The following is a 26,518-nucleotide window of genomic DNA, read 5'->3' on the forward strand; positions in this document are numbered from 1 at the left end:
AATAGATATTCTATTTATCACTGGAGTGAATTCAAAAAGACAATTTAAGTACAAGTTTCTTTCACCGTTCCCAAGACAAAAGGTACTTTCCCTGTTCTAGAGAAAACGTATTGTCCAGTGCCTATTCAGTTGTCTCCCTATGAAGATTTCTTTTTATAGTTCATTTTAATAGCACTGCTATGAAACATGAAGGACCAAAACAGCCAACCTGTATCACAAGAGTAATGACCATGACCATCACACGCTGTTAATCTGAAATACTGAAAAAGCTTGTACTGAGATGACCAAGAACTGGAAGAGTTCACAATGCTACCACGGTTCTGAGCTATCAGATACTCAGAAGCAGGTTTGTGGTTAACTTTCAGTAGGCACTCACTAAAAGCACTGATGTAGGCTTCCCTGTTGAAGAAGTTTGATATTCTCATGGTATATCAGTTCTACAACATGCACAAATAAAAACACTGTTGCGGTATGATCTGAAAGAAACCATGAGAGGCATCACTGCAACTTATGAGTGTGGCTTCAGAATTTGTGGAAAATTTGGGAGAGGTGAGAAAATAAGAGTGCCTGGGGTGATACCAGAGTTTACAAGGCTGAAATAAGGATGAAGACCAAAGAAGGCTTGGGATCTAGGAAGGGAAGCACCTTAGAATATGGGAAATGTCACCTCGAAGCTGAGAGAGATGCAAAAGTATCAGGGGGAAGATGGGAAATAATCCTAGGGGCATTCCAACAGTAAGTAGAAGTTTGAAAGAAGCAGCAAAAAAAACCCCAGAGAAAGCAGCTGAGCAGGCTCTGAAATCAAAGGATCTGATAACCCAGCAGCAAAGTCAGTTAGTGCTTAAGAGGCATTTGGACAATGCCCTTAATAAGATGCTTTAACTTTTGGTCAGCCCTGAAGTGGTCAGGCAGTTGGACTAGATGATCCTTGTAGGTCCCTCCCAACTGAAATTATTCTATTCTATTCTATTCTAATTTGGATGGTATGAGTTGAAAAAAAATAATTAAATATACCAGAGGGTAAGCAAGAAAGAACAGAGGGGAAAAAAAAAAAGTACCTAGAAGAGATGATTTGAGACACCAGTCTAGTACCAAATAGAGCAGTTGAAATAAAATGGAGAAATAAAAAATATCTGCAAATATTCTGGGAATATACAAGAAAAGACTAAGCAGAGAAGCACTATGTCTTTATAACAGAGTAGGACAAGTGAAATGAAATGGTATGGACAAGAGCAGTGGAACACATTAAAATTCCCCCCATCACAAAGCTCTCTGTTACTGACAAACATTTGTCTAACAATAAAAATGTGAGGTATTATCAACAGCATATTTCTCAAATGCAAAGCCTGCACATAACTTTATCTGTTTTACAGAAATAAGAATTAGCATGAGAACTATAAAATACACGTGCTAATGTTGCCACTAAACCCCCTATTTAAAATAAAATGTTCTGCCACAGAAGAAGAGACAGTAATGTTTTGCAATGAAAGGAAGATTTCTAAAACCCATTGGAGTCTAATTTTAAGAGCCATAAGTATGACGACAAAAAAAATTTCAGAAACTTTGAGCAACTGTGGAATTACCCTTGACTGCAGGTATTTCTGAACCTCATCTAAAGACCACGTAAATACCGTCATAACTGCAATGAGCTGCGGATCTCTATATATCTCCTCCTCTGGCAATTTGGTTGGTGAAACGAGTCTCAGCGGCTCAGGCAGTCATTAAACCCAAGGGCTGGCAAGGGCTGGCGGGGGGCGCAGGCAACGTCAGCCTGCCTTGGAAAGGGCTGTGCTGGGCTTTGCACAGCATATCACCAAATGAGGGGAAGGTGTGCGTGTCTGGAGAGTAAAGGGCTGTGCACGATTAAATACAAACCCTGGCAATAGTTTCAATATGTGAGCATGGCCAGAGATGAGGGAGAGATTTTATTTGGATGCACTTATTTTAACTGTACATTTACAACATTTAGTTATAAGTACTCCCTTGGGAAATAGTAGGTCTATTATGTTCAATGTGAAAGATGCCTACAGGTCATATGTTCTGTCTTCAGTGTCTTACGTTGTTTCCTAGAAAAGTTTGTAATTATTTTAGTATATTTAAGCTATTACAGTCTACATAAGTAAAATCAGAATATCATCAAAGTGCTACCAGTGAAGCAGAACTGAGAAATACAAGGTGACTGAGTTTCCCTAAAGCGTTGTTACTGCAGAACTATTGGTTTTCTTGCTAAGAAAGGTGATATTTTGCCTCTGCTCTTACCTGAAATTATTAGAGGTGATAAAAACAAACTCTGCTGTGAAACAGGTGAACAGGGTTTGTAAAAGGACGAAGCACAGCACACGCTCTATTTCCAAGCTAAAATAAAGGAAGCTCCAGCTTCCTACCGCGGGAGTTAGCCGCCAGCTGCACGCTCGTAGTCCTGCAGATTCCTAGGGGAGAGTTTTGCGTGATTTTTTTCAGGCCACCGTGGGCTGTGTTTTGTACAAAGTGGCTGAAGGTGAGCCCTGTCCCTGCCGAGGTTGCTTTTAGAGTGTAACCCCCTTTTTCTCGGGCTGTTTTGGAGCACAGGCACGCACACCTCTATTCGGAAGGCTGCACCGTGCAGGTATGACGGTGCCACCGCAGCGGGCGAGTCACGGGGGCGGCTGCTGACCGCGGGGCAGGATCGGCTCGGAGCCGGCGGGACCGGCCGGGAGCCAGGGCAGGCGGCGTGGCCGCGAGGGCGGTGCGGGGGGGCACGGCAGCCCCTCAGGGGAGGCGAGCGGAGCCCGCCGCCCTCCCACCTCCCGCCCCTTCCCGCCGGCCGGGGACAGCCGCGCCCGCTGACGCGCCGCAAACTTTCCTGCCCCCGTGCCGAGCTGCGCCTCCCCTCCGGCGCGGCGGGCGGCGGCTCCCGGGGCGGCAGCACCGGTTGACATAGTAACCCCTCGCCGGGCTCGGTGGGGCGCGGAGGGAGCCGGTCCTCCGCGCTGCCCTCCCTCCGCTGGGGGCCGCGGCGCTGCGAAGAGACAGACCGCAGTGCCGCGCTCCGGCCGGTTCCGCGCTGCTTCCGCGGCGCCCTGAGGGAGCCGCCGCGCGTCCGGGCGCCTCAGCCGCGGGACAGCATGAGCCAGGCGCAGCCCTACGCCCCGCGGAAGAGCAGTTCCCCGGCGGCCGGCGCCCGGCGGAACGACAGCCAGGACTACCTGCTGCTCGACGCGGAGCCGTGCGAGGAGAGCGCCCTGCCGCCTTACGCCTTCTACCCCGTGTAAGTCCCGCCGGCCGGACCCGGGGGTTCCTCCCTGCGCGGGCGCGGAGCGGGCCGGGGCGCCGGGCTCTGCGCTAACTCCCGCCGGGGCGGGTCTGGCCGGCGGGAGGTGCCGCTGCCTGCCGGCTGCGCCCCGGCTGGGGCAGAGCCGGTGGCGGGACCCGCTGCTGGGCAGCCGCGGTGGGGACTTGGTCACCTTTCCTCGTGTCCCCGGTAGAGGAGCGGTGTGACTGCGGTTGCCAAAGACGGAGGAGCGGCAGCAGCAGCCCCGTTCCCAGCTGGCAGAGGTCTCCTTCCTAGGCGCAGACCGTGATACCTGCCCCGCTGTAAGGGAGGCGAAGGATAGCTTCAGTTTGCTGCGGAGACATCGGTTTTACTAAAACTAGCAGTATCTAATGGGTTTAATATAGTTACAGAATTTTTAACTCCTACGATCAGTTGCTCCCACAGGTAGAGTGCACTTCACAGTCGTGTTCAGAAACCCATAATCCTGCATTTTGTCAAAATCTTGTAGCCTTCTGTAATTTCATGCTCTAAGTTTTGCCAGGTAGTTATCATTTAAAGTAGGGTGTAAGAACATACGCACTGAAACCTAAATGAAACGTAAGTTATAAAGGTTCCAGGAACCGCAATTTTTAACATCCAGGTCAAATGACTTTCAGCGTTGACAGTGTCCCTCTGGTTATGTGTTGTCAGCATGACTCCTATAATTACCACTTGTTAATCCTTCTGAGGAGAAGCTATCCCACAGAGGGGGAAAATGGGTATTAAGCGATGCAAGATGAGTCCTAAAATCTTAGGTGATTGCCAGAAGGTGTGAACTTTTTTTTTGTACAAAATATATTTTATTGTTTAACTGGTAGATTGCAGTTATTGACCTCTCCTAGTTTTTGCTGTCTTACCCATGAGGACTTACCAGCCACTTACCAACTACCTGGATATAGGAAAGGAATAACAGCAGCGAAACTGGCAACACTCGCAGTGTTTGATTATTTATAAACTCAGCTAAGAACAACCAGAGCTTTCAGAATTCTCTGCTGTATTGCTATTCCTAAGTGTCTTTCTAGAGTACTAATTCAGTATGCTCACATAGCTATAAGAGCATACGTTATTGCACATTGGACTTAAACCCCAACTCAGAATATATGAATGCATGAGTCGAATGAATGCTTTCCAAAGAAAAACCTCATGATGGTTAGTTCAGAGATTGGTTCTGACTGGTGGACTTCAGCTCTGAACTAACAGGGCAATTCTGAAGTTCCATTTCTGTGTACTCATTTGGAATGGTTGTGCAGCTGTGAGAGGATATATCTTGCCATGGCAAAGCATCATTCAAAGCATCTCCTAAAACAAAATCTGCAAGGTCTGTGGCATGCTGATATTTTCACTTCAGCAGCGTAAGCCTGTGCTAGTGGCTCTTGGTCCAGCACACAAGTGTAGAGATCGCCTTTCATCATCTCAGAGTGGTGATGAGGAAAGCCTACATCCTAACCAAGTTGCTTTGTAGAACTAGGGTGGCACTAAATGCAGGAATTTATCTCAAATTATGCCACGTCAAGGCCTTAGATGACTAATTCTGTGGTACAGGTAGGTCCAGGACAGGACCCTAACATCCTTCCCTGATGAAGGGTACTTCCATCAGTCTTTGACAGAATAGACAGAAGCTGCCTGATCTGAATGGTGGGTATAAATTTGAGGAATGTAGCCCTTCTCAATTTTTATATAATTACTACTAAAAAGGATGCTTTAGTGGCAGTGCTTGTTTTTAGGTGCATGTTAGGCATGGGGAAGCTGTCATTTGCTATATGTCATATGGAAAGGAGACACTTTACGGGCACCTCTAGACAATGCTTATACACAACCACTTACATGGACTTTCTGAGCTGGCAGGGGTGAATGCAGTGAGTATAGGCTCCTCCAGGACATGGTGATTACTAAGCAGAGGTTTTGAATTTTCCTTCTTAAATTCCACCTATGTCATATTTTAGGGACACTTTAGGGATCTGTCTTTTCAGCCAAAAGTCATTACTGTTACTAGTGGCCTTCGTATGGCCAAGAACATAATCAGATGGCCCATACTTAGGATATACTGTTTATAATCTTTGTAATCCACATGCAGTAAGAATACTTTTCTCTACTTTATTTGAAAATCCTCAGAGGACCAGTATTTCCTGATGTTGTTATGGTAGAGAGTATCATATGAATCTTACCTTCTATCTGTAGAGTCATAAGGTCTCTGGAGATCCTGAGGATACTGCTGATGAAGGGTCTTATGTTGACTGATAAACTATGTAAAATCAGTATTTCACATGCTGTGAATCTACTTGGATTCAGTGTGTGTACCTTATCAAGTCTGTCCATACATGCTTTGTCAGTGTTTATTCTTTAGGTACTTCTCCAGAAATGTGGCAGCTCAGGGAGCTGGTCATGTTGTCAGGTGCCATATTTTTCCTTGAAAGTCCTTGTATGAATTTTTGGTGACCATTTGATTATGAGTCTAAACCATGGAGTCTGTGGGTCTATCCGTCATTGATATAGAGCTATGTGTCCCTTGAGATCAAACGATATGTCCGTGTTTAAATACGAACACAAGAAAATAAGCCTTCAGATCACATCAGCTGATGTGTTAAAATGTTTTAAGTAAAGCTACTTACATTTCACTTAGAGTATTTCTAGGTATATCCAATTGCTAAGGGTATTTTTTTTCAAACTAACTGGAAATGATAGGCATCATTTGCATGTGCAAAAATGCCCCAAGAACATCTTGTGTGATGGTGATTAATGCAGAACAGTAATGCAGAGTACAGCTGATGTCCCCAAAAAGCTGAAGTGTGCCTCCTTTTAAACATTACTGAGAGGGTAACACGCTTACTGGTATAATATGGCATGTAACTGTTGCTTAAAAAGTAGTTTGAGATGAAGGAATAGTTTTCCTCAAGTGGTGATTTAGTGCTAACGCTGACATTACCGTGTGTGTTGTTTGTAGAACATGTTTTTCATGTGTTGTTATGTGACTGCCTTTAAGTGGTGTAGTGGCTGGATTATAAAATAACGATTTTAAGAGAACTATTTCTTTTATTTGTAGCTAAAGCCCTAATCCATCAAACTACTACTTCAGTTCAGTGATGTTACTCCTGAGCCTTGATATACAGTCCCTTTATAACAGCAAGCAATTATCTGTCTAATAAAAGACACTGAGTTTGCCTTTTTTTTTCCCCAGATGATTTTTCAGATGATTCATTAATTGTAAAATAGCCTGGTCACATTAAAATCAGAACTATTATCAGTGATCAACACAGCTTGCTTGATGTTGTGTCATCAGCAGTGCTGATTGGGTTATTCTATTACATTTAGGCTGAGACACTATAATGTACTTAAATATTAAATTACCTGTAAATTGGAAAAATATTTGAAATACTGACCTGTCAATGTTAACTGACTCTGTGAGTAGCAAGAGACCTGACAGACTTACTTATATTGAAACTTTCTCTGAGTTTCAGTACTTGTGCTTACCAACATGCATCATATTGAATATGTATGCATTCAGTACCACTCTTTATGAAGAACCAGCATTACTGTGTCCGGGGTAGCTGCTACCTTAGTTGCAAACAAGACTTCAGCAAGGTTCCTTGGCCTCAGCAGCTGTGCCAAGTAGGGTCACACAGTCTTTTGGCAGTAAGTAGACTGGTAAGAAGACTCTTACCTTTATTTGCAGTGTGGTGCAAAATGAAATTCTAATGGGATTTTGTGCTGAAAAATCTTGCTTTTCTGTTGAATTCAGAACCTTTGGTAGGAAGAACACACTGCAGGCTATCTGCAGAATTTGTAATTAAATGGTTTCCAAAAGATGAAGGTATTTTTTAAGAATTTAATAATTGTATATTAGAAATTATATGCAAGTAAACACTTTCTTTATAGTAGTCCTCTTCCATCTAGTCAAGTCTGGCCCCTAATATATAAAAAAATACATTGCGACATGCATGTCAGAAGATTGTCTCCTGAAGTACAAAAATGTGGATATGTTTTTGGTTGTGTGGGGGTTTTTTTGTTGGCCCTCCCCCCCCCCCATGCAAGTATTTCATTGGCAAAGAGCCTGGTTTTGTAGTTTAAAACAGGACAGAAAGTGCATTTTAAGGTCTAACCCCAAATCTGAGTGCTGATCTGCAGTGGGATTTGAAAGTGAAAGTACTTGTATGTAAACTTTCCTGCTAAAAAAATGTTATTGAAGAACAGATTGTCAGCGTACTAAGCTAGTGAGAATACACTAATTCAGTAAGACATCTGGTTATATTCCTTATTTATACTTTGAAATATTTTGCATCATGAAAAAGAAATGTATTTTCTTATACATGTGAGGAAGGACAATGGTGCAGTAAAATGTCAGTTGTAAAGTAAATGAGGCACACAAATTATCAGATGAAAACAGGGGAAAAAAGGGTGTGCATAACTGCCTTGAGGCATACATTATTCTTTAGCTTTTGTGGGTTTTAGATCGAGTGTTTCTCGGCACTATCAAACCCAACACATACTTCAAACCCCTTTCTTTGTTAAATAATATGTTTAATAATTTCTTTCCTGCCTGCAATATAACAGTTTCTGCTGTTGGCATAACATAATTTTTATCTCCAGCCTCAACTATCTTGCTCGAAATGACCTGTAAAATTATCTTCCAGACTCTTCATTAGACGTAATCTCTTCAGGGACTACTGTGCAATGTGGCAGCTGTGTTTGATTGCTAGTCTTTTTGTTGAGATGCTATATCCTCTGAAAATATGTTGTAATATTTTTGTTGACAGCAAAAAGGTGGAAGAGTTAGTATGGAGGGGTGTCATTTCCTTTTATAGCCTCGTGGATGGAACACATTCCTATGGATTAGGACTACTGGATCTACTTCCTACTGGGCACAGAAAAAAAATCACATCCAGATCTCTCATATTCTGGATGGCTGAATTTAATCCCTCAAGTCTTGGGTAAAAGAACATCACCATTATTACCAAGCCTCAGAAAATCCAGCTTTTAGTTCCCTTTGCATTTCCTACACGTATCTGTTAAATAATGCTTCACTGTGAACTGAAGATATGCTTTATTTTGAGTTCTGTTTGTTTTTTTTCTTAAATGCGTTTTTTTTCTTAAATGCGTTTTTTTTATCTGAGTGAAGAATAATAAATATTTTATTTTAATGTTTCAGCCTGACAGATTAATTAGTAAAAAAACCCAAATCACAGTCACACAGTCTGATGTTTCCTGCCTCATCAGAAATGAGGAAAAAGAAACCATAACCATGTTATTTAGGGGTAAAACATTCATGAGAGGTTTTTTTAAAAGAGTGGCAGAGCAGACTGACAATATTTATTTTACACTGGAGAGCGGAGGTCTGTTGCTAGTGAGTTCTGCCCTAGCTTACCTGTGCAGCTCAGTCCATAAAGTACACAGTACTGGCCAGAGATAGGTGCTGGCTTGGTGGTCTTCAGCATGCTCCATTCTGGCATGTCCCTGGAGCAGACTCAGTATTATGTACGTGGAGTTTTCTACCATATCGTTTTATGCTTTGAAGCTGCTTGAAAAACAGTGAACTTCTGCAGAAGCTGGTACACATCCTGAAAATTACCTCTGAAAGGTGATTTGAACCACATTTGTTCGTTTATGGTAAAGACTTGTGGGTTTTGTTGGGTTTGGTTGTTAGGCACTTTTGTATTTGCTGTATATGCTCACTAATTTAACAGTGAACTTCATTTGGACAGCTATATTACCTGGGTGGTTTCCTGTGATAATACTTCACAATCTATTTTGCTTGACCCATAGCAGTATTTATGTAGGTTTATTTATACCCGTTCTTAAGAAAAGGGGGTATTTGCGGATCACTCTTCTGTGGTTACTGAACGAATGAAAGTCACCTCCCTGTAGGACCTAATTTTATAAAACTGGAAGCTTTCCACGTAAATACAAGTAATTTGTTAAATTTGCATGAGGAAGGTAGAGTAGTGATTAAGAAATGTGTGGGATATGCATGGCATACTTCTCACTGTAAATGTTAATAACAAGTATGTTCTTTGTCAAACACCCTCCCAGCAGCATTAGCCACTGCAGAAGCTGAAGGTTATAATAACTGGCTACTTGAAGAATTCCTGCCAGCTATCAGTATCCCCAAATAAAGGTGACTTGGCATGGTGGGTCTACCTCATCAAGCTGTGTTTAGACTTTCCAGCTCTGCGAACATGAGCGAAAGAAAATTTTGGCAGTTAAACTATATTCATGAAATTCTTTATAACTTGGTTTCATACCTCAAACTGTGATACAGTGCAAGGCAATGACTTAGCAAAGGGCTTCAGTCTTAAAGTGCATACAATGAGTCTTACATAGGTGTTTGCACACGTACTTGTGAGTGTAGATGCTTGCACATGGAGTCTACTCAACAAGAGGCTTAAAGGATTTGGGTTGATAAGCAGTATTTAAAGGTAAGTTTTGATAATTAAATGTAGACGAAAACCTTAGTGATAATTAAATTACATGCAGTTTTTTCTGTAATAGATTAACATTTTTATCTTGCAGTAGAATGTTTATTATTTGTTTAGCAGTGACAACTTAAATGCATAATCAACTATACTATTTTTAGCGAAATAGAAGTTATGGAATATAGTGTGAAGATGACTAATTAAAGTCTGGGTTTATATTCTATATCCATTTCTATACAACTACACTTTTTCATACCATTAGTACAATTGCCAGCACAGCTCTATTGTCCCTCCCAACCTAACATCTCTAAATAAACGTTTGTCAATATGGGGGGGAAAAAAAAAAAGAAAAAGCAAGCTTTGGCACTAGGGATGAAATGTGAGATTGGGTAGAAGAATCCCCAAGTAAGTGGAGTAGCAGAGAAACTGCATATCGAGAATTGTCGTTTTAGGTGTGTTTTCAAAGCTATGTGGGAAGTGTGGATAGCTTGTTTTCTGCAAGAACTGAATGTAATTTCCTTTTGTTTTAAAAAAAGTTATTAATTTTAACAAAATGGCAGTGTTGTGGATGTGGATTTGCTGGGTAAAAGCTTTGTTGTGGATGGACCACTTTCTTTTAATGTGGAATTAGTGATCAAATAAAAAAGTCAAATAATAGTAATTGTGAATCACCAAGAAGTAGATGTGATGCCCGCCTCTTCGCTCAAACATTCCTTCAGTAGTGTCCTTACTCATACCGCTGTTAATGTTCTCCCTTATACAGCATTAATTAAAATCAAACCCAACTATGCCCATTGCCAGCTCAGAAGAACGTGACTGGTGTTCTTTTTTTCCCTTAGAAATTTATTAAATACTGGTTTTGATGTCAGTATTTACCTTAGTGAAGAGATTAAAGAACTGAGGGTTTTTCAAAATCAGTATCTGTGAGGCCTTCCCATGCAGGTAGAAAGAAGGCTCATGAATCAGAAGATCACGGCTGATGCAAATTGGATTTAAAAATACCTCAGAAAACAGAGTACAGATCACAAGGTCTGTATGATGCAGCACTAGCCATTTTACAGAATATTCAGACTGGAGAATTTCCATGAAATTTTGGTGCCGTTACCATATCTTGAATGAAACAGTGCATCTCTACAAATGGCACCTCATGCTTAAGTCTTGGTTTATTGAAAGTAGTGGGAATTTTGCTGGATAGCCCGGGTGTTTAGCAGGTTTATATCACAAATTGACCTCAGCTGTAAACAACCAGCAGCAGCCACCCCTGCTGACCGTGTGCACAAAGAGGTGTTCCAACAGATTTAGGCTTGGCTCGTGGTACGCTGATAGCTGTGTTGTAATCCCAGAGCTGCACAGGAGACCTCATATATTTCTAATCGGATGCTGGTTAATTGCTGCTAAGAAGGGCAAACAGCTATGGAGCCAGTTGAATTGTTGCTTTGAAAAGAGAGGACCTTTATTTCACCATGACGTGTAAGGACCCACCATGTCCAAGCAGGCACTGTCTAACTTGGAGCTGGACCGTAACTAGCCTGAGACTGAGGAGGTGTTGAAAAGACTTGGCAGCCACAGCCATCCTGGTTCCTCCTGAAATGTCTTTTTTATGCATCCTGATCAGCTTCACTAGCAGATAGGTATGTGCCCAGCAGACTGACAGGGTGGGCTACAGTGCTGGTCTGTTGCCTCCCATCATCTTCTGTCAGCGCTGGTGGTAGTTCAAACAGACGCTTGGTTGTGCTGATTTTCCTCCTGGTGCAGTCTGGGTTTCTCCTGTCGTGCCCATTGACTGAATTTAGGAATGATAACTGATTGCTTAGAAGCCTTTCAAAAGGGAAGAGTCCCTCATCTTTGAGGAGTGATTTGTATTTTCTTTCTCTTCTGTAAGATTTTTCCCTGTGGTATACGTGTTTCAGCTGTTCTAGATGTGATTTTTCTCTCCTTTTTAGAACAGGTAGCCAGGTCAGACTGCTAAACTTTGTTAGTCCTACTCTGTGTACACATCTTAGGCCTGCCAAGTGGTAATAATCCAATACTTGGTGCTTTTTGTAGGGCTCTTGACGTGCATTGCAAACAGGCGCGTTGCATGCAGTCCAGCTGTCAGCCTTCCAGCCTCTGGGTGCTTGGCAGCAGACAGAGCAGTTCTTAAAACAGCAGCGTTTTAAATCACGGATTGCGTCAATTAAACACCTCTACAGCACCTGGCACATCACAGGAGAATGTAACAGCGGTAACACCAGTGTGAATCCAGGAAATACTTTTAACTGAGGTACAGCTTGTGGGATGATGCTTTGGAAACTGGCATTGCAAAGCTGAGAAGGTCTGTGCCATGGAGACTCATGCCACAAATGTCATGATTACCATTTCTCAGCTAATCATGGTGTGGGAAAGTGCCCTGCCTTCCCTACAGGCCCATGCACATGCAGGGTCACGTGTAGCAGAAGCACACGTATGAGTGGGGGCTTGTGATGGGGATGGTGTCTGATAGGTCTGATCACTTAGCAGTGGGCTCCCACATCCGTCCCACATGAAACAGCTGAGCTTGAGAGATGTGTGTTGACTCACAAGCCCCACCACGCAGGGAGCTTAGTGCCATGAAAAATCCAGATATTAGTTAAGACAGTGGATTGTGGAGGTTTTTTCCTAAAGATTTGCAGTATGTGACAATTCTGTGAGTTTCTAACCGTGTTTATTAATTTATGCAGGATCAGAATCATTGTATTGATATTTTTTTTAATCCTTTCAGAAAACACAGTGAGCCTCTGAGAATTGTTCGTAACCAACTGTTTTTCATGATCGAAGACTATAAACCAATTTTCCCCTCTGCTTTGCAATACAATAATTGATTTTCTATATTAGTTTAGTTCCACTCTGCTAATCTTTGTTTTTATGCAGTATTTTCTTAAGCTAATTTAAAATTACTTTCAATTTTCAAGTGTTTTTTAAGATTTATTAATGAAATATCACATGTACTAGAAACTTCTAGTTTATTATCTGCACTTGCTAAGTTTGTTGGATTATACATGAGTTGAAGAAAGATATATATCTTGCTGGATTTATTAATTTATGGTTATCTTTAGTAAACCTACTGTGACCCAGCTATATCAAATAGAGAAAGATTTTTGAAATGGTAATTTAAAGGTTATGGAAGTTTTATTTTGGGCACATGTGGCAGAGGAGTCTTTTTAGAAGTTAATACAAATGTATATGGTACTGGTGGCGTTTACTCAAAGGGAAATCCTGTGCTTGGAGAACTCTCAGGCTTCTCGGCTCTAAATCGAAGGATGAATCCATATGCTCGTGGATCTGCCTGCACCATGTCCACTGCCTGGCTTTTGCTTTCCTCTGTCCTGGTAGGACCACATGGACTACAATGGTTGCTCAGAGGCTACAGGCTCTGTTGGTCAGAATATTCCTCTGTACCAAGGAGGTGAAGTGCAGTGGGATACTTGGGAATATTTGCAGTAGAACTTCTAAAATTTCCACTGAGATGTTTAAGGCTTGCTCTGACAAAATTATCTGAAAAACAGATGCAAAGAGCAGCCTGCTGGATGGCAGCAATGACTCTTCCTCTCTTCTAGCTCTTTGTTTCCTCTCCCTGTATGAACAAGTTTTGTATTAATTTCTCAGGACAGTTTTCGAAGGCTGCTGCTTTCATAGCTTTCTCAAGTGAGTCTTAGAATCTTCTCCCCTTACAATGTACTATTTCATTTTCCTCTTGTCTCTGTAAGTGTAGAAATCTGAACTCAAAAATACAATGACTATTAAAAAAATTGTATCAAAGTGCAGTAATGCTGACAAAAGTTAGTTAAACCAGCTTCATTTGCAGGTAGTGGTGATGGGATGGAATTTTCCAAGGATATGAGATATTTTGTATGGCCTCACTTTAGTATTCTTACTTCAGGATCTTAAAACCACACAACATCAAAATTGCTGGACAGTTTGGGCTGCAGTCAGTGTGTTACTGTTTGAGTCCCTGCAGGTTGGTGAGGCTGAGAGTCTGTAACAGCCTCTTGCTGGCCAGGAAAGGCTAAGGCGTTACGGCAGCATGGCAGATACTGCTATTCTTCCTCCGCAGTATCTTGAACTGACATCTAAGCAACAAATAAAACAAGCAAAAATTAGAGTGGGAGAGGAACATAAGTTTCTGAAGATATGATCTATATTATTTAAACCATTTTGTACAGCACTGCTAACAAAAAAGTCAGCAATAGCAGTATCTCCAGAAGGTCTGCAGAATGAACACTGCCTACAGTACGAAGCGGTGGAAGTTAATGTTCTCCACTTTTCTTCAGAAAAGAATTTTAGAGGATTAAGTCAGAAAGCTATTTAATCATTTAGCAACATATGATGTGGTCACGTTGGTAGGTAAACAGCAGCTGATGTGACAGTGAAATTTCAGCTCTGCTTTGTATGGTAAAATAATAATGATCTTACCTAACAAGTTGATATATAAAATATACACTGGGATTTCTTACCCCACAGCCACTTCCAGCCTAAAATCAGCAACAGCGTTTAATATATAACAGGAAGGGAAACTTTAAAAAAGAATCTAGTCAGGGATTCACAGAGACATCAAGGCTAATGTCTCTAGTCTTACGAAGCTGTCTGAGGATCTTTAATGACCTGAGGTTTCTATGTTATTGATTTTTACATCAAATCTGAAAAACAGCAGAAATTTCCCTAGCTATCAGTGAGAACATTGATAATGCCTTAAAGGGAAAGAATATCCTTTGTGGATTAACCCGCTTCAGTTTGTGCAGGATTTGTGACATGTCTCCATGAATCGATGAGGAAGGTGCTGATACAGGGCTAGTAGCACTGCTGGGTATCCGTGTGCCTCTGGCTGTAACCTCTGGCTGTGACAAGACTGACTTATGCCCAGCATGCAGGTCTTGATCAGAGGATCAGAAAAGGTGTGGAGGTACACAGTGAGGAGGAGAGGAAATAGGGGGACTGAGTGGTGGTGGTGGGGATATGGTGCAGTTCCTACCTGGATTTCCTCTTAATTGAAACTTGAGTACAGGGTGGGAGGGATGGTGCACATCCAGGTATCACCCCAAAGACAGCATGCATGCATAGAGGAAGGTGCAGAAACATGGGAGAATTCCTGGTGTTAGTAATGTATGGGCAACTTCCAATTGCCTTGTTATTCCTGAGTTTTACCTCTCTTGGAAGTAGATTTCATGAGTCCTGAACTGCTAGATCAGGTCCTTGGTATTGTATATTGTGGATCGAGCACAGTAGGATTGACGGAAACTCCACATCGATCCATGGGTTGTTTTCAAATCCTATATCCTTTAGTAAAAATGTCAGGACCTTTACCATCTTCTTTGGCTCTTGATTTAGATGTGGGATTTGAGGTTGGAAGGTGGAAATCCTGCTGGTACCTGCTGTCATCTTTGTGGTGGTCTTTGGGCTTTTCCCTTAGTTGAAGACTGCTGCTGGCGTGGCAGGAATGGCAAAAAATGTAGGAGAGGCCGAGGGGTTTGTCTGAAATGGAGGATCCAGCCTGACCTTGTGGTCTGGGCTCCTGTGGTGCCTGAAAGAGACAGGCCCCTTCAGGGGCTGGTTCATGGGGTCTGTGGCAGAACTGGGTGAATCACGCTGGTGACTGAAATACTGTGGAAGGATTATTGATGAATAGCAAATCTATATTCCACAGCACGCAGATGCACTGGCACTGACTTCAGTGGGATTTGTGTTCATATGCCTGTGGAGAATATTATCCTCAGTCTTCAATATCCCTGAATGTATATTTTTCCCTGTGTTTCGCTCTCAGTGTTACAGTGTGTATCAATGGTTGATAATTTACATATGGAAGAAAAGATGATGCATTTCAGGAAGAGACTATAGAAATGAGAAATAAGTGATATTCAGTGAAAACCAGGATGTAATTCTTTGACTAAGGCTAAATTCTGACATGTATATATATGGATAGATTTTCTGACCTTTGGCTGCTGAACTACACAAAATTTAGATCGACTTAATTTTTTTGAGAGAAAATTTTGAGAGAATTAAGGGGGATATATTGCACATAAATCATTTGCACTGCATTAGCGAACAGAGGCAGGAAGAAGAACATGATATGTAGATCCTAACAGCTTTATCTTGAAACAAAATTCCTTTTGTTAAAAATCCTAAATTAAAATTTGAGCTACTCAATAAGAGAGTAATCCTTAATTTTCATTAAAAGCTTCACTTACAAACTGCAAAAGTATTAAATCTGATTTTTTTTTAAATAAATCATAATGATAGATTCCATAAGGATCACGAAAGATTTTACAGGATTTCAGTTCCTCTTTCCTGATTTTTTAGTTGGTTGGCATGGATAAAGTAGTATTGTTAGTGGTGATGTAAATTGTCTTAAAATAGAATTTCTTACAATTAAGACTGTTTACTAACATTCTGTGATGTCAGATTGCATTCTTTCCTCTTGAGTTACATGTATGGCTCACTGACATAACCTTTAATTAGTTTAATGCTTCTGCAGTCTGCATGCAAGCTAGTACAGACTAAAGTTGAGAATGTACCTCAGTTGTAAACAAGATTTCGTTCAGCAATTATTTAAAATTGTAAAATATTAATTGCATAAAATTTGCATAACGTTTACATAGAAAACAATATTTTCTGTTCAAGAATGAAAGAAAGTCTTCATTTTCAATATCTTGGTGACCTGAGTGTTCATTCGAAATTATTTTCCTCCATTCACAAATTATTTCCAAGTATATAGGTTTTTATTTCAAGTGGCTAGCAACTGTCCCTGGAGTTTAAGGAAGGATCCTACCCACTACTAATCATAGGGTAGCATGCCATTTTCTCCTCAAAGCTGAAAGACACCGAAGATAAAAGTCTCATTTAGAGACGTGAGGACAATTTTGGAGCATCAGAATTTCATGAGAGATGCAGCAGCAAAATGTCTTTTCTGAGTGAGAGGTGATTTCTGAATATTTATTACTTTATCTGGAATAGTTTTTTTTAAATATAACAATATTATATGGAAGAGGGGTAAATATACCAATGTTGTATTGGGAGAGGAGGAATGTTGTCCCAAATATGAATTAGTAGCCAGACAGCCCCTGGACAGTGGCTGCTTTTTATTTTAAGAAATATGGAACAAGATTTGGAGCACTGAATGCTGCTTGAAAATTCGAGTGCATCCTTCTTTGCAAGCTCCCAGCTGGACTCAGCAGCAGGCCGCTGCTGCTCCTTGCCTTGTAAGGGGCCTGGGGGTGGCCGACTTGGGATCCTGCCTCTGTGCCTGCCCTACTATGCGATGGTAACAGTCAAGATTGTTGCAACTTTATCAGCATAACATCCCACCTGTTTGTACTAGGTAAGCATATCTTTCTGCGGTGCTCCTTGGGCATGTTCACACTTTGCTCTACTTACAGTGCTTGTCCTGAACATAGGCAATGGGTCGTTAGTAGAATGTCTTGTGTTCGGTGATACCCGCTGCAGTATTGGCAATATTGGGGTGATACAGTTCAGCAGTATAACTAACCAGACTTTGCCCTTAAGAATTATGCCTTCGGTTGTGAAGGGTGGGGTTTTACACTTCTGAACTGTTAGCATCGATGTAGCGCGCTGTTATTTCATAACTTACTATCCTATGGGAAACTGAAAATTAGAGATCCCATTGAAGTTCTGAATAAGTTAGCATGATCCCATTTGGCACAACCTCGGAATCTCTTTATAGTCTTGGCGGAAGAGTAGGATCACCTTACCTCTTGCTCTGCTTAGTAACCCTGACCTCAAGACTGAGACACAAAGTGGAAGAGAACAAGAAAGCATCTATTGCTGCTATGTATACCTGAAAGTATCAGTTCTGAGAATGTAAGAGGCAGTAAGTACCAAATTATAACTGCTACAAATGATGCAACTGGAAGGAATGTTTCAAAGGAAGGTTAGGAATGTACAAAATAAGAATGACTCTTTTAACCACCTGTTCCCAATCATCAATCAACATCTTCCTAAAAATTCAAGGTCAGTTCCAGAAAACAACAAAGCCAGCTGAAGCTGCTGTACGTTCTCATGCCCTGGAACTGGATGGAGGAGGAGGGACTGTGAAACTATTATCATGACGCTTTTCATATGCAGCATCTGGAGAAACTATGTGTTGACTAGACTAGCTTTATATCCCAGAGATTATTTCTGCATGAGCATGACTCTCCATTCCTCACTCTTCTACACTTACTGCTGCTCCAGAGAGTACGTAGTTATAACACTTATGAGAGGATCATGGGGGAAAAAACAACTAAGTAAACAAAAACTGTAAGTAAAACTCTGCAAGTGTGTGGGTTTTTGCTCCCCCCACCTTGTTCTGAGATGTCACCTTGTAGACTTGGTGAAACAGAACAATTTCATTTTTCCAATAGAGAATATATATGAATACTGTGTTCCCATTTTCCCAAGTCCTAAGTAAAAGTGAAAGCTGAGTAAGTTCAGAATTTCTGTTCATGTGAAACGTTACTGTTTTTGTATCTGTTTTCATGGTTAAAAAAGTCACAATTTAATTTTTTTTTTTGCCAAATAAGTCTTGACAACACTGTTCTTAGAAATATTCATCATTTAATTTTTGATCCAAAGTGTTTCAATATGTCTTCAATAAGAATGCTTAACTTTGGCTTTTTGAAGCCACCCTAAATCATAGGTGAGTCAACTCAACATTAACTGCTTTTGTTCCCCCCCCGACTGACTGTGTAGAGGATGGTTTCAGCTCGCTGCTGAACTCCCTTTCCCATAATACATACATGATGTGACTCCCTTGGCAGGCAGCAGCATTCGGAGTGTATCTGGGTGTATATGTTTGGCCGATGGTGTTCTCTCAGGAGACCAGCTCAGGCAAGGCCATTGTGACCAAAACTACAATTCTGTCTCCTTACATTAGGAAAATGCAGTTAATTGTTCTGTGGAGCTGATGCAAAGTGATATATTTCAGATGAGTTACAAAGCAACCATATGAATGTTTTCTTCTCCACAATATTAAGATTTGGATCCAAGTTACACGACCTCCTCTTGTTCCCTTCATTTTAACGTATTTGGTTAAAATGTGGTAAGGGAAGTTAGACGGTTGACAAGCAAGAAAAATTCCTGTTTAAAGTTTTTGCTTTTCAGAACCTGTATGCACCACTGAATAAATGAAAAGGCCACTTTGATTCTCGTTTCTTCTGGTTTAGTTTTTCTCCAGCAGAAGAGTTTCCTTCCATCCCAAAGAACTGATGCCATATGGGTCTTAATTCTGCTACTGTAGATGTGATTTTACACTAAAAAATGCCTTACATTGTTATTCTGCTTTGATTCACTGAAATCTTTGGATATTAGTGTTAAGTGATAAAGGATGATGTTTCTATGTAACTAAAAGTTTTAATTAAATGATAGTTCTTCTCTAGAGTATGTTGCAAAACCACTATAATTTGATAATAAGTAGAACTAAGTAAAAACTCTTTTCAGTGTGTATTTACTATTGCACCACAATGTCAGCGCTCCAAAATCTACATTTCTGTGTCAGTTGGAATAAATATCCTTTAGGAAGATGTCTCATTTCTTTATTTCACCATAGTGACTTATTTAGCGGAAAGGTACGTTTGTCGGGTGTCACATACTGAGTTGCAAGACCTGTTTCAACTCGGGCAGAACAGAAATCTCAATGAACAGTTGCTACCTCCCAGAAAAACATCAGCAAGTTGAAACTGTTCTGTCTGTTCCTTGGGTTTCTTAGAATCATAGAATCGTTTTGGTTGGAAAAGATCTTTAAGATCATCAAGTACAACCGTAAACCTCACACTGTCCAGTCCAACCACTAAACCATGTCCCTAAGCACCATATCTAGGTGTGTTTTAAATACCTCCAGGGATGGTGACTCAACCATTTCTCTGGGTGGCCTGTTCCAATGCTTGACAATGCTTTTGGTGAAGAATTTTTTCCTAATATCTAATGTAAACCTCTGCTGGCACAACTTGAGGCCATTTCCTCTTGTCCAATCACTTGTTACTTGGGAGGAGAGACCGACACCCACCTGGCTACAACCGTCTTTCAGCCTCCTTTTCTCCAGACTAAACAACCCCAGTTCCCTCATAACACTTGTTCTCCAGACCCTTCAGCAGCTTTGTTGCCCTTCGTTGGACACACTCCAGCACCTCAATGTCTTTATTGTAGGGAGGCGCCCAAAACTGAACTCAGTACTCGAAGTGCAGCCTCACCAGTGCAGAGTACAGGGGCACAATCACTTCCCTAGTCCTGCTGGCCACACTATTTCTGATACAAGCCAGGATGCTGTTGGCCTTCTTGGCCACCTGGGCACACTCTGGCTCATATTGGGCCAGCCATCAACCAATACCCCCAGGTCCTTTTCCCCCAGGCAGCTTTCCAGCCACTCTTCCCCAAGCCTGTAGTATTGCCTGGGGTTGTTGTGACCCAAGTACAGGGCCTGGCACTGAGCCTTGAACCTCACTCATACAGTTGGCCTTGGCCTGCAGCTTGTCCAGATCCCTCTGTAGACCCTTCCTACCCTGAGGCAGACCAACACTCCCGCCCAACTTGGTGTCATCTGCAAACTTACTGAGGGTGCACTCGATCCCCTCGTGCGGGTCATTGATAGAGACATTAAAGAGGATTGGCCCCAAGATTGAGCCCTGGAGAAACACTACTTGTGACTGGCTACCAACTGGATGTAACTCCATTCACCACCACTCTTTGGGCCTGGCCATCCAGCCAGTTTTTCACCCGGCAAAGAGTGCCCATCCAAGCCATGAGCAGCCAGTTTTTCCAGGAGAATGCTGTGGGAAATGGTGTCAAAGGCTTTACTAAAGTCCAGGTAGACAACATCCCCAGGCTTTCCCTCATCCACTAAGCGGGTCACCTTGTCATGGAAGGAGATCAGGTTAGTCAAGCAGGACCTGCCTTTCAGGAATCCCTGCTGACTGGGCCTGATTACCTGGTTATCCTGTACGTGCTGTGTGATGTCACTCAAGATGATCTGCTCCATAACCTTTCCTGGCATTGATGTCAGACTGACAGGCCTGTAGTTCCCCTTCCAGCCCTTTATCTTCTTGAAGATAAAGGTCTCAATGTTTTCTTGGTGTATTTTTAAACTTTATTTTTCCACTGTGAAGTGAACCTCTTGATTTCATACAATGGCCTAGGTTGGAATGAACCTTTAAGATCATCTAGTTCCAACACCCCTGCCATGGGCAGAGAGACCCTCCACTAGACCAGGGTGCCCAAAGCCCCATCCAGCCTGGCCTTGAACACTTCCAGGGAGGGGGGATCCACAGCTTCTCTGGGCAACCTGTTCCAGTGCCTCACCACCCTCAGAGTGAGGAATTATTTCTTAATATCTAATCTAAATCTACTTTCCTTCAGCCTAAGGCCATTACCCCTTGTCTTATCTCTACATGCTCTTGTAAACAGTCCCTCTCCAGTTTCTTATAGGCCCCCTTCAGGTACTGGAAGGCTGCTATAAGGTCTCCCTGGAGCCTTCTCTTCTCCAGGCTGAACAATCCCAACTCTCTCAGCCTGTCTTCATAGCAGAGATGCTCCATCCCTCTGATCATCTTCATGGCCCTCCTCTGGACTCTCTCCAACAGCTCCATGTCCTTCTTGTACTTGGGGTACCCCAGAGCTGGATGCAGTACTCCAGGTGGGGTCTTACAAGAGCAGAGGGGCAGGATCACCTCCCTCAACCTGCTGGTCACGCCTCTTTTGATGCAGCCCAGGATACCATTGGCTTTCTGGGCTGCAAGCGCACATTGCCAGCTCATGTTGAGCTTCTCATCAATCAATACCCCCAAGTCCTTCTCGTCAGGGCTGCTCTCAATCCATTCTCCACCCAACCTGTAGTTGTGCTTGGGATTGCTCTGACCCATGTGCAGGACCTTGCACTGTGCCTCATTGAACCTCATGCGGTTCACATGGGCCCACCTCTCCAGCCTGTCGAGGTCCCTCTGGATGGCATCCCTTCCCTCCAGAGTGTGGACCACACCACACAGCTTGGTGTTGTCAGCAAATTTGCTGAGAGTGCACTCAGTCCCACTGTTCATGTCACCGACAAGAATGTTAAACAGCACCGGTCCCAATACTGACCCCTGAGGAATGTCACTCATCACTGGTCTCCACTTGGACGCTTTCAGTGTGACCATCCAACCAACTCCTTATCCACTGAATGGTCCATCCGTCAAATCCATGTCTCTCCAATTTAGAGACAAGGGTGTTATGTGGGACAGTGTCAAATGCTTTTCACAAGTCCCAGTAGATGACATCAGTTGCTCTTCCCTTATCCACCAACACTGTAGTCCCGTTGTAGAATACCACCTAATTTTTCAGCACGATTTGCCCTTAGTGAAGCCATGTTGGCTGTCACCAATCATCTCCGTATTTTCCATGAGCTTGAGCATAGTTTCCAGGAGGATCTGCTCCATGATCTTGCGGAGGACAGAGGTGAGACTGACCAGCTTGTAGTTCCTTGGGTCTTCCTTTTTTCCCTTTTTAAAAATGGGGGTTATGTTTCCCCTTTTCCGGTCAGTGGGAACTTCACCAGACTGCCACAGCTTCTCAAATATAATGGAGAGTGGTTTAGCAACTTCATCTGCCATTTCCCTCAGGACTCACAGGTGCATCTCATCAGGCCCCATGGACTTGTGCACCTTCAGGTTACTTAGATGATCTCAAACCTGATCTTCTCCTACAGTGAGCAGTTCTTCATCTTCCCACTCCCTGCCTTTGCTTTCTGTGACTTGGGCAGTGTGGCTAGAGCACTTGCCTGTGAAGACTGAGACAAAAAAGTCCATTTAGATCTAATAACAGTCTTTGTGAAATGATTCTAAAAGCCTCCCTATGTTATTCTCTTATTATCATCACCTAACTGGACAGCTACAACCACTAATGATACTGTCAAATATACTAGGTCAGAGATTTCTTCTGTTCTGTGGGATCAAAGGCAACACGGTGTTCGGCGGATGCCAGGGCTTTTTACCCTCTTTTAGGGGTAGAGAAGGCAGAAGTTTCTTTAAATTTTACAAATGTCATGCGAAAATATTCTGCAATTATGAAGTAACAGTAACTGTTAAAGGTCTCATTTTATGTCCTTAATCTATCAATTCAGGTCTTTGTTTTACATTGTGCTGCGTATTGGAATCGTTATTGTATCTCAAGTCTGAAAAAGGCAAACGGTCTTTTCCTGTTGGAATTGCGTGTGTGACTTGCCACCAATTCTGTTTTCACTAAAAGTGTCCCTGAGGTCAAGATAGCAAGTACTTTATTTGTGCATAGCTAGGAAGAATAAACATCGTTGTTTCTGTATTCTTATAAAGTAATTACTTTTTAATAATGGTAATTACAGTTATTGGAAGTAATCCAAAGTAATTTCTTTTTTTACATTGTTTTCTCTTTTGAGTAAGCACACATTTAAGTGCTAAGCACTTCTGCAGTGACTCTTCTTTATCCTGAAGGTTTATTTTTAGTGCTGATTTTTAGTGGAATTCTCATTTTTTTGGTGCAGAATGCATATTTCTTCAGCCTACTTTGCAGCAGATAGTGGGTAACATCTACAAAAATAACTCTGCTTGCTCCTTGTTTTCATGGAATTCAGTTTCATGCTATTTATCTGTTTCTAGTTTTCTTCTGGGTAACACCACTCAGCTGTTCTTTCTGTTGAATACCACTTTGTTTTTTAAGCACTTTTAAAGTAAATTTTATCTTATTGCCTTGCTGCTTCTTCCATTTAATTAGCTATATATAACATTTACATAATGAAAATTACTTCTTCCTAACATAAATGCAGGAAGAGTATAGATGGGCACATGTATTTTTTTTTCCCACAAGCAGAGGAGGAAAAAGAAATGTCTCCTGTATTGGAACTAGAATTATTGTGGAAATCTTTATTTTATCCAAGAAGGAAAAAATTGATTTAGATTTATTGTTTTCTCTGAACTTGTTAAAAATAGAGTTGCTAGTTAGCATCAACTTTTCTGGGAAATTTTCATTTTGTAGAAATATTTGGTTAGGCCAGCATTCATATTATAATGAATGAACGAATGGGTAAATATTTTAAGATCCTTCATCAGTCAGATGTGACTCCTAGAATAATCATACATGCCACCTTTTTGGAATTCTATTTGATGTATTATTGCATATCTGTTTTAGGGGAAACACAATTATCTCTAGGCTAATTGCTGTTGTTAGTACAGTTATATCCTCTTCTGTTTTTTTTCCAAGTGTGGATGACTTATTGTCCGTTCTTCCTCAGGTGCTGAGCAGAATGTGTAACGGCTGCTTCTGCAGAAGTGAGTTCTCGGTCACCAAACCTAGTCACTTGTCTAGTTCCAGCAGGTTTTCCTGTTGCTATTTCCTTTTCAGACATTTAAAAGACCTTTAGTGCTTTTTCTCTTATTCTAAGTAGTCCTGAGGTTGTCAATTGTCATTTTCCTAATCAGTTGTTCACGTCTTTCATTTCATATCAGTCCCTTTTATCCACAGTTGCATCCACTCATAACTTACCGTATTAGTCCTCCTTCAATCACATGAGACATTTGTATTCAGCATGGAGGATCCATGATGTTAAATTCCATGTTTTTCTCCCATCCTTATATTACTGGCAGTTTTCTTCAGTTCAGATCCCTTACCCATGACAGGTCAAGATCAGTGAGAGATACAAAGGAGGGTATCTGGAAAGATATTATATTTTTTTTAAAAAAGAATAGGATCTGAATAATATTTCAGCATGAAGAACTCTGAATTTAGGGACCATACTTATAAATTGATGCTGTTTGATAAGATCTTAGGATTGCTATATTTCATATCTGCAGTTCTCTGACAAAATCAGACACACTTATTGTCAATGGTAGTGATGAATGGGTTAGATTGATTTCAGCTACATTTGATGTTGATTGTCAGGTTTTCAAGAAATAAATAGAGACTGAATAGATCTTCTGAGGGTAAAAGAATTACTCAGCTTTTGGTTACAATCCAGAAGCTGACAAATATGATTAAGGACAATTTATTCCTGTGTTGGAGTGTAAGTTCAGTGCTGACTGGAGGGCATGCTGATCTGCCTGTTACAGGCTCGCTGGTTTGTGTTGTATGCTGTAGGTTTTATGGATAAACCATGCAGGTGTATTTCCCCTTATTCAATTAATATATTTTTAAATTTTCGTCCACTATCTTCTATCTTTACTTGCATTGCATGTGGAAATATTGGGGTGATTTTAGTTTCTACATTGTTTCCTGTCTAGAATTCATACTTTGCAACTTGATGGATTTTTATTGTCAAGTCTGTGCTATAGAGGATAAGAATTACTGTGCTGATGCTTTTAATCTTTGTGCATGTTTTCCTTAAAAGATGCCCAATAGTCTCAGTTTAGGACAAGCAAGAAAAATGTGAATAGTTAAATTTAATAAAGGTTTACAAAAATAAAGTGAAAGAATTGTATTTAGAATTCTTACCTTTGGCAGCATTTGTCTGACCAAATAGCACAGGATGCAGCTAGCTGAAATGCTGTCTTGTTAAGGCATTTTACATTACTTTTATCATCCTTTTTCTAATCCTCTCCATCTCTTCTTGGAGATGATTTTTGTGTTTCTCTGACCTTTTTGCTGATACTGTACCCTGTTGCCTGGAACTGTATAATAAACCGTGCTAAAGGCAATGGTGAAAATTGTGTCTGACTCATGCCGGAAGTAATTCACACCACTGGGAGAACAGGGAAAAGGAGGAAAAGGCGACCTTGTGAGTTGGGTCTGAATTCTGTGCCAGTGTTTCACCCAGTGCTTGAATCTCCCCGTGCATTTCCTGGATTGCTGTATTACAGTTTTATTTAGGTATGCTCAATGACTGGGGTTTTATAAACATATATATATAATATATCCATACACTCACAGACGTTCCCTTTTTTTCTCTTTTGGAAAACAAATGGCATTAAATGGAATTAAAGGAAATTCCCCCTTGTCATTAAATGATCAAGGCAGTGAGAGCTCAGCAGAGCTCTTGGCAACACCAGCACAGGCTTGTGTTATCCTGTCAACATAGCATCATGTTCCTCCTCATCTGCTGAAGAGTTCTGTGGGTAGACGGTGGCTGGACCTTACATGGGTATGAATTGTGTGAGGGCGGTCAGGAGCTTCTTTTCCCTCCCCATCACACGGCGCCTCCGAGGGGAATTGCAGCTTCTGAGCTAAGGAAATGTATGGCACTGCTCCCGGGATACCTTTCAGCAGGGTTACCGAAAGATGTGGAGAAGGGTGGGGAGAAGATGGGATCATGTCTCTGTCCCACAGGTTCACAAAAGGGGTGGCCGAGGTAGCCAGCCTTGTGAGATGCAGAGGAAGGGTTATTTTGTACCTTGTACATACCGAACTGTTTTATCTGGGTTAGTTTTTGAAATGGGATGTTATCCAGTACCTCACAATTCACATCCTCTAAAGGCTTGGACAGTCTGAACATGAATTTATGGGGAGTTGACGTGTCCTAGCATCACACCTTTTAAATACAAGCCTACAAGAAGGTCTGAAGCAGAAAGTCTTCTCAGTGCTGGAGCACCCCCTGGTTATTGCAGTAATATGGTGAGGTGCCATGCTCTAGCATGGGCAAGTGACTGCAAACATAAGCAAAGCGGTTGAGTCAGAGTACGGCATTTTCAAACAAGGCGCTACAGAGCTAAAGACACAAATATTTACTGCCTGAGCTTAAATCCATTGTCTGGAAAGAAGAGAAGACTCTTGGAATTTTATGTTGACCAGGCATAAAGTTGGGAAGGGAGAAGCTAAGAGTCCTAGCAAGCATTATCACAGATGGGTCTGTTTTGCAAGCCTGAAATCAGTTTTACTTCTG

The 26,518-nt window shown here is 41.6% G+C and overlaps 1 protein-coding gene across 2 annotated transcripts in view; it reads left to right on the forward strand.

Annotated features, from left to right (window-relative positions):
- Positions 1–2,855: 2,855 nt before the first annotated feature.
- TRPC6 (transient receptor potential cation channel subfamily C member 6) overlaps positions 2,856–26,518 on the forward strand; it is a 106,364-nt gene continuing 82,701 nt past the window's right edge. Inside the window, exon 1 of one of the 2 annotated variants that reach the window (XM_054801511.1) lies at positions 2,856–3,247. In XM_054801511.1, the coding sequence (XP_054657486.1) occupies positions 3,105–3,247 (143 nt within the window). In that variant the 5' untranslated portion in view covers positions 2,856–3,104. The remainder of the gene's footprint in view (positions 3,248–26,518) is intronic. The other variant, XM_054801520.1, reaches the window with a different exon arrangement.

This window comes from Grus americana, chromosome 1 (assembly GCF_028858705.1).
Source record: "Grus americana isolate bGruAme1 chromosome 1, bGruAme1.mat, whole genome shotgun sequence".
NCBI classification, from domain to species: domain Eukaryota; kingdom Metazoa; phylum Chordata; class Aves; order Gruiformes; family Gruidae; genus Grus; species Grus americana.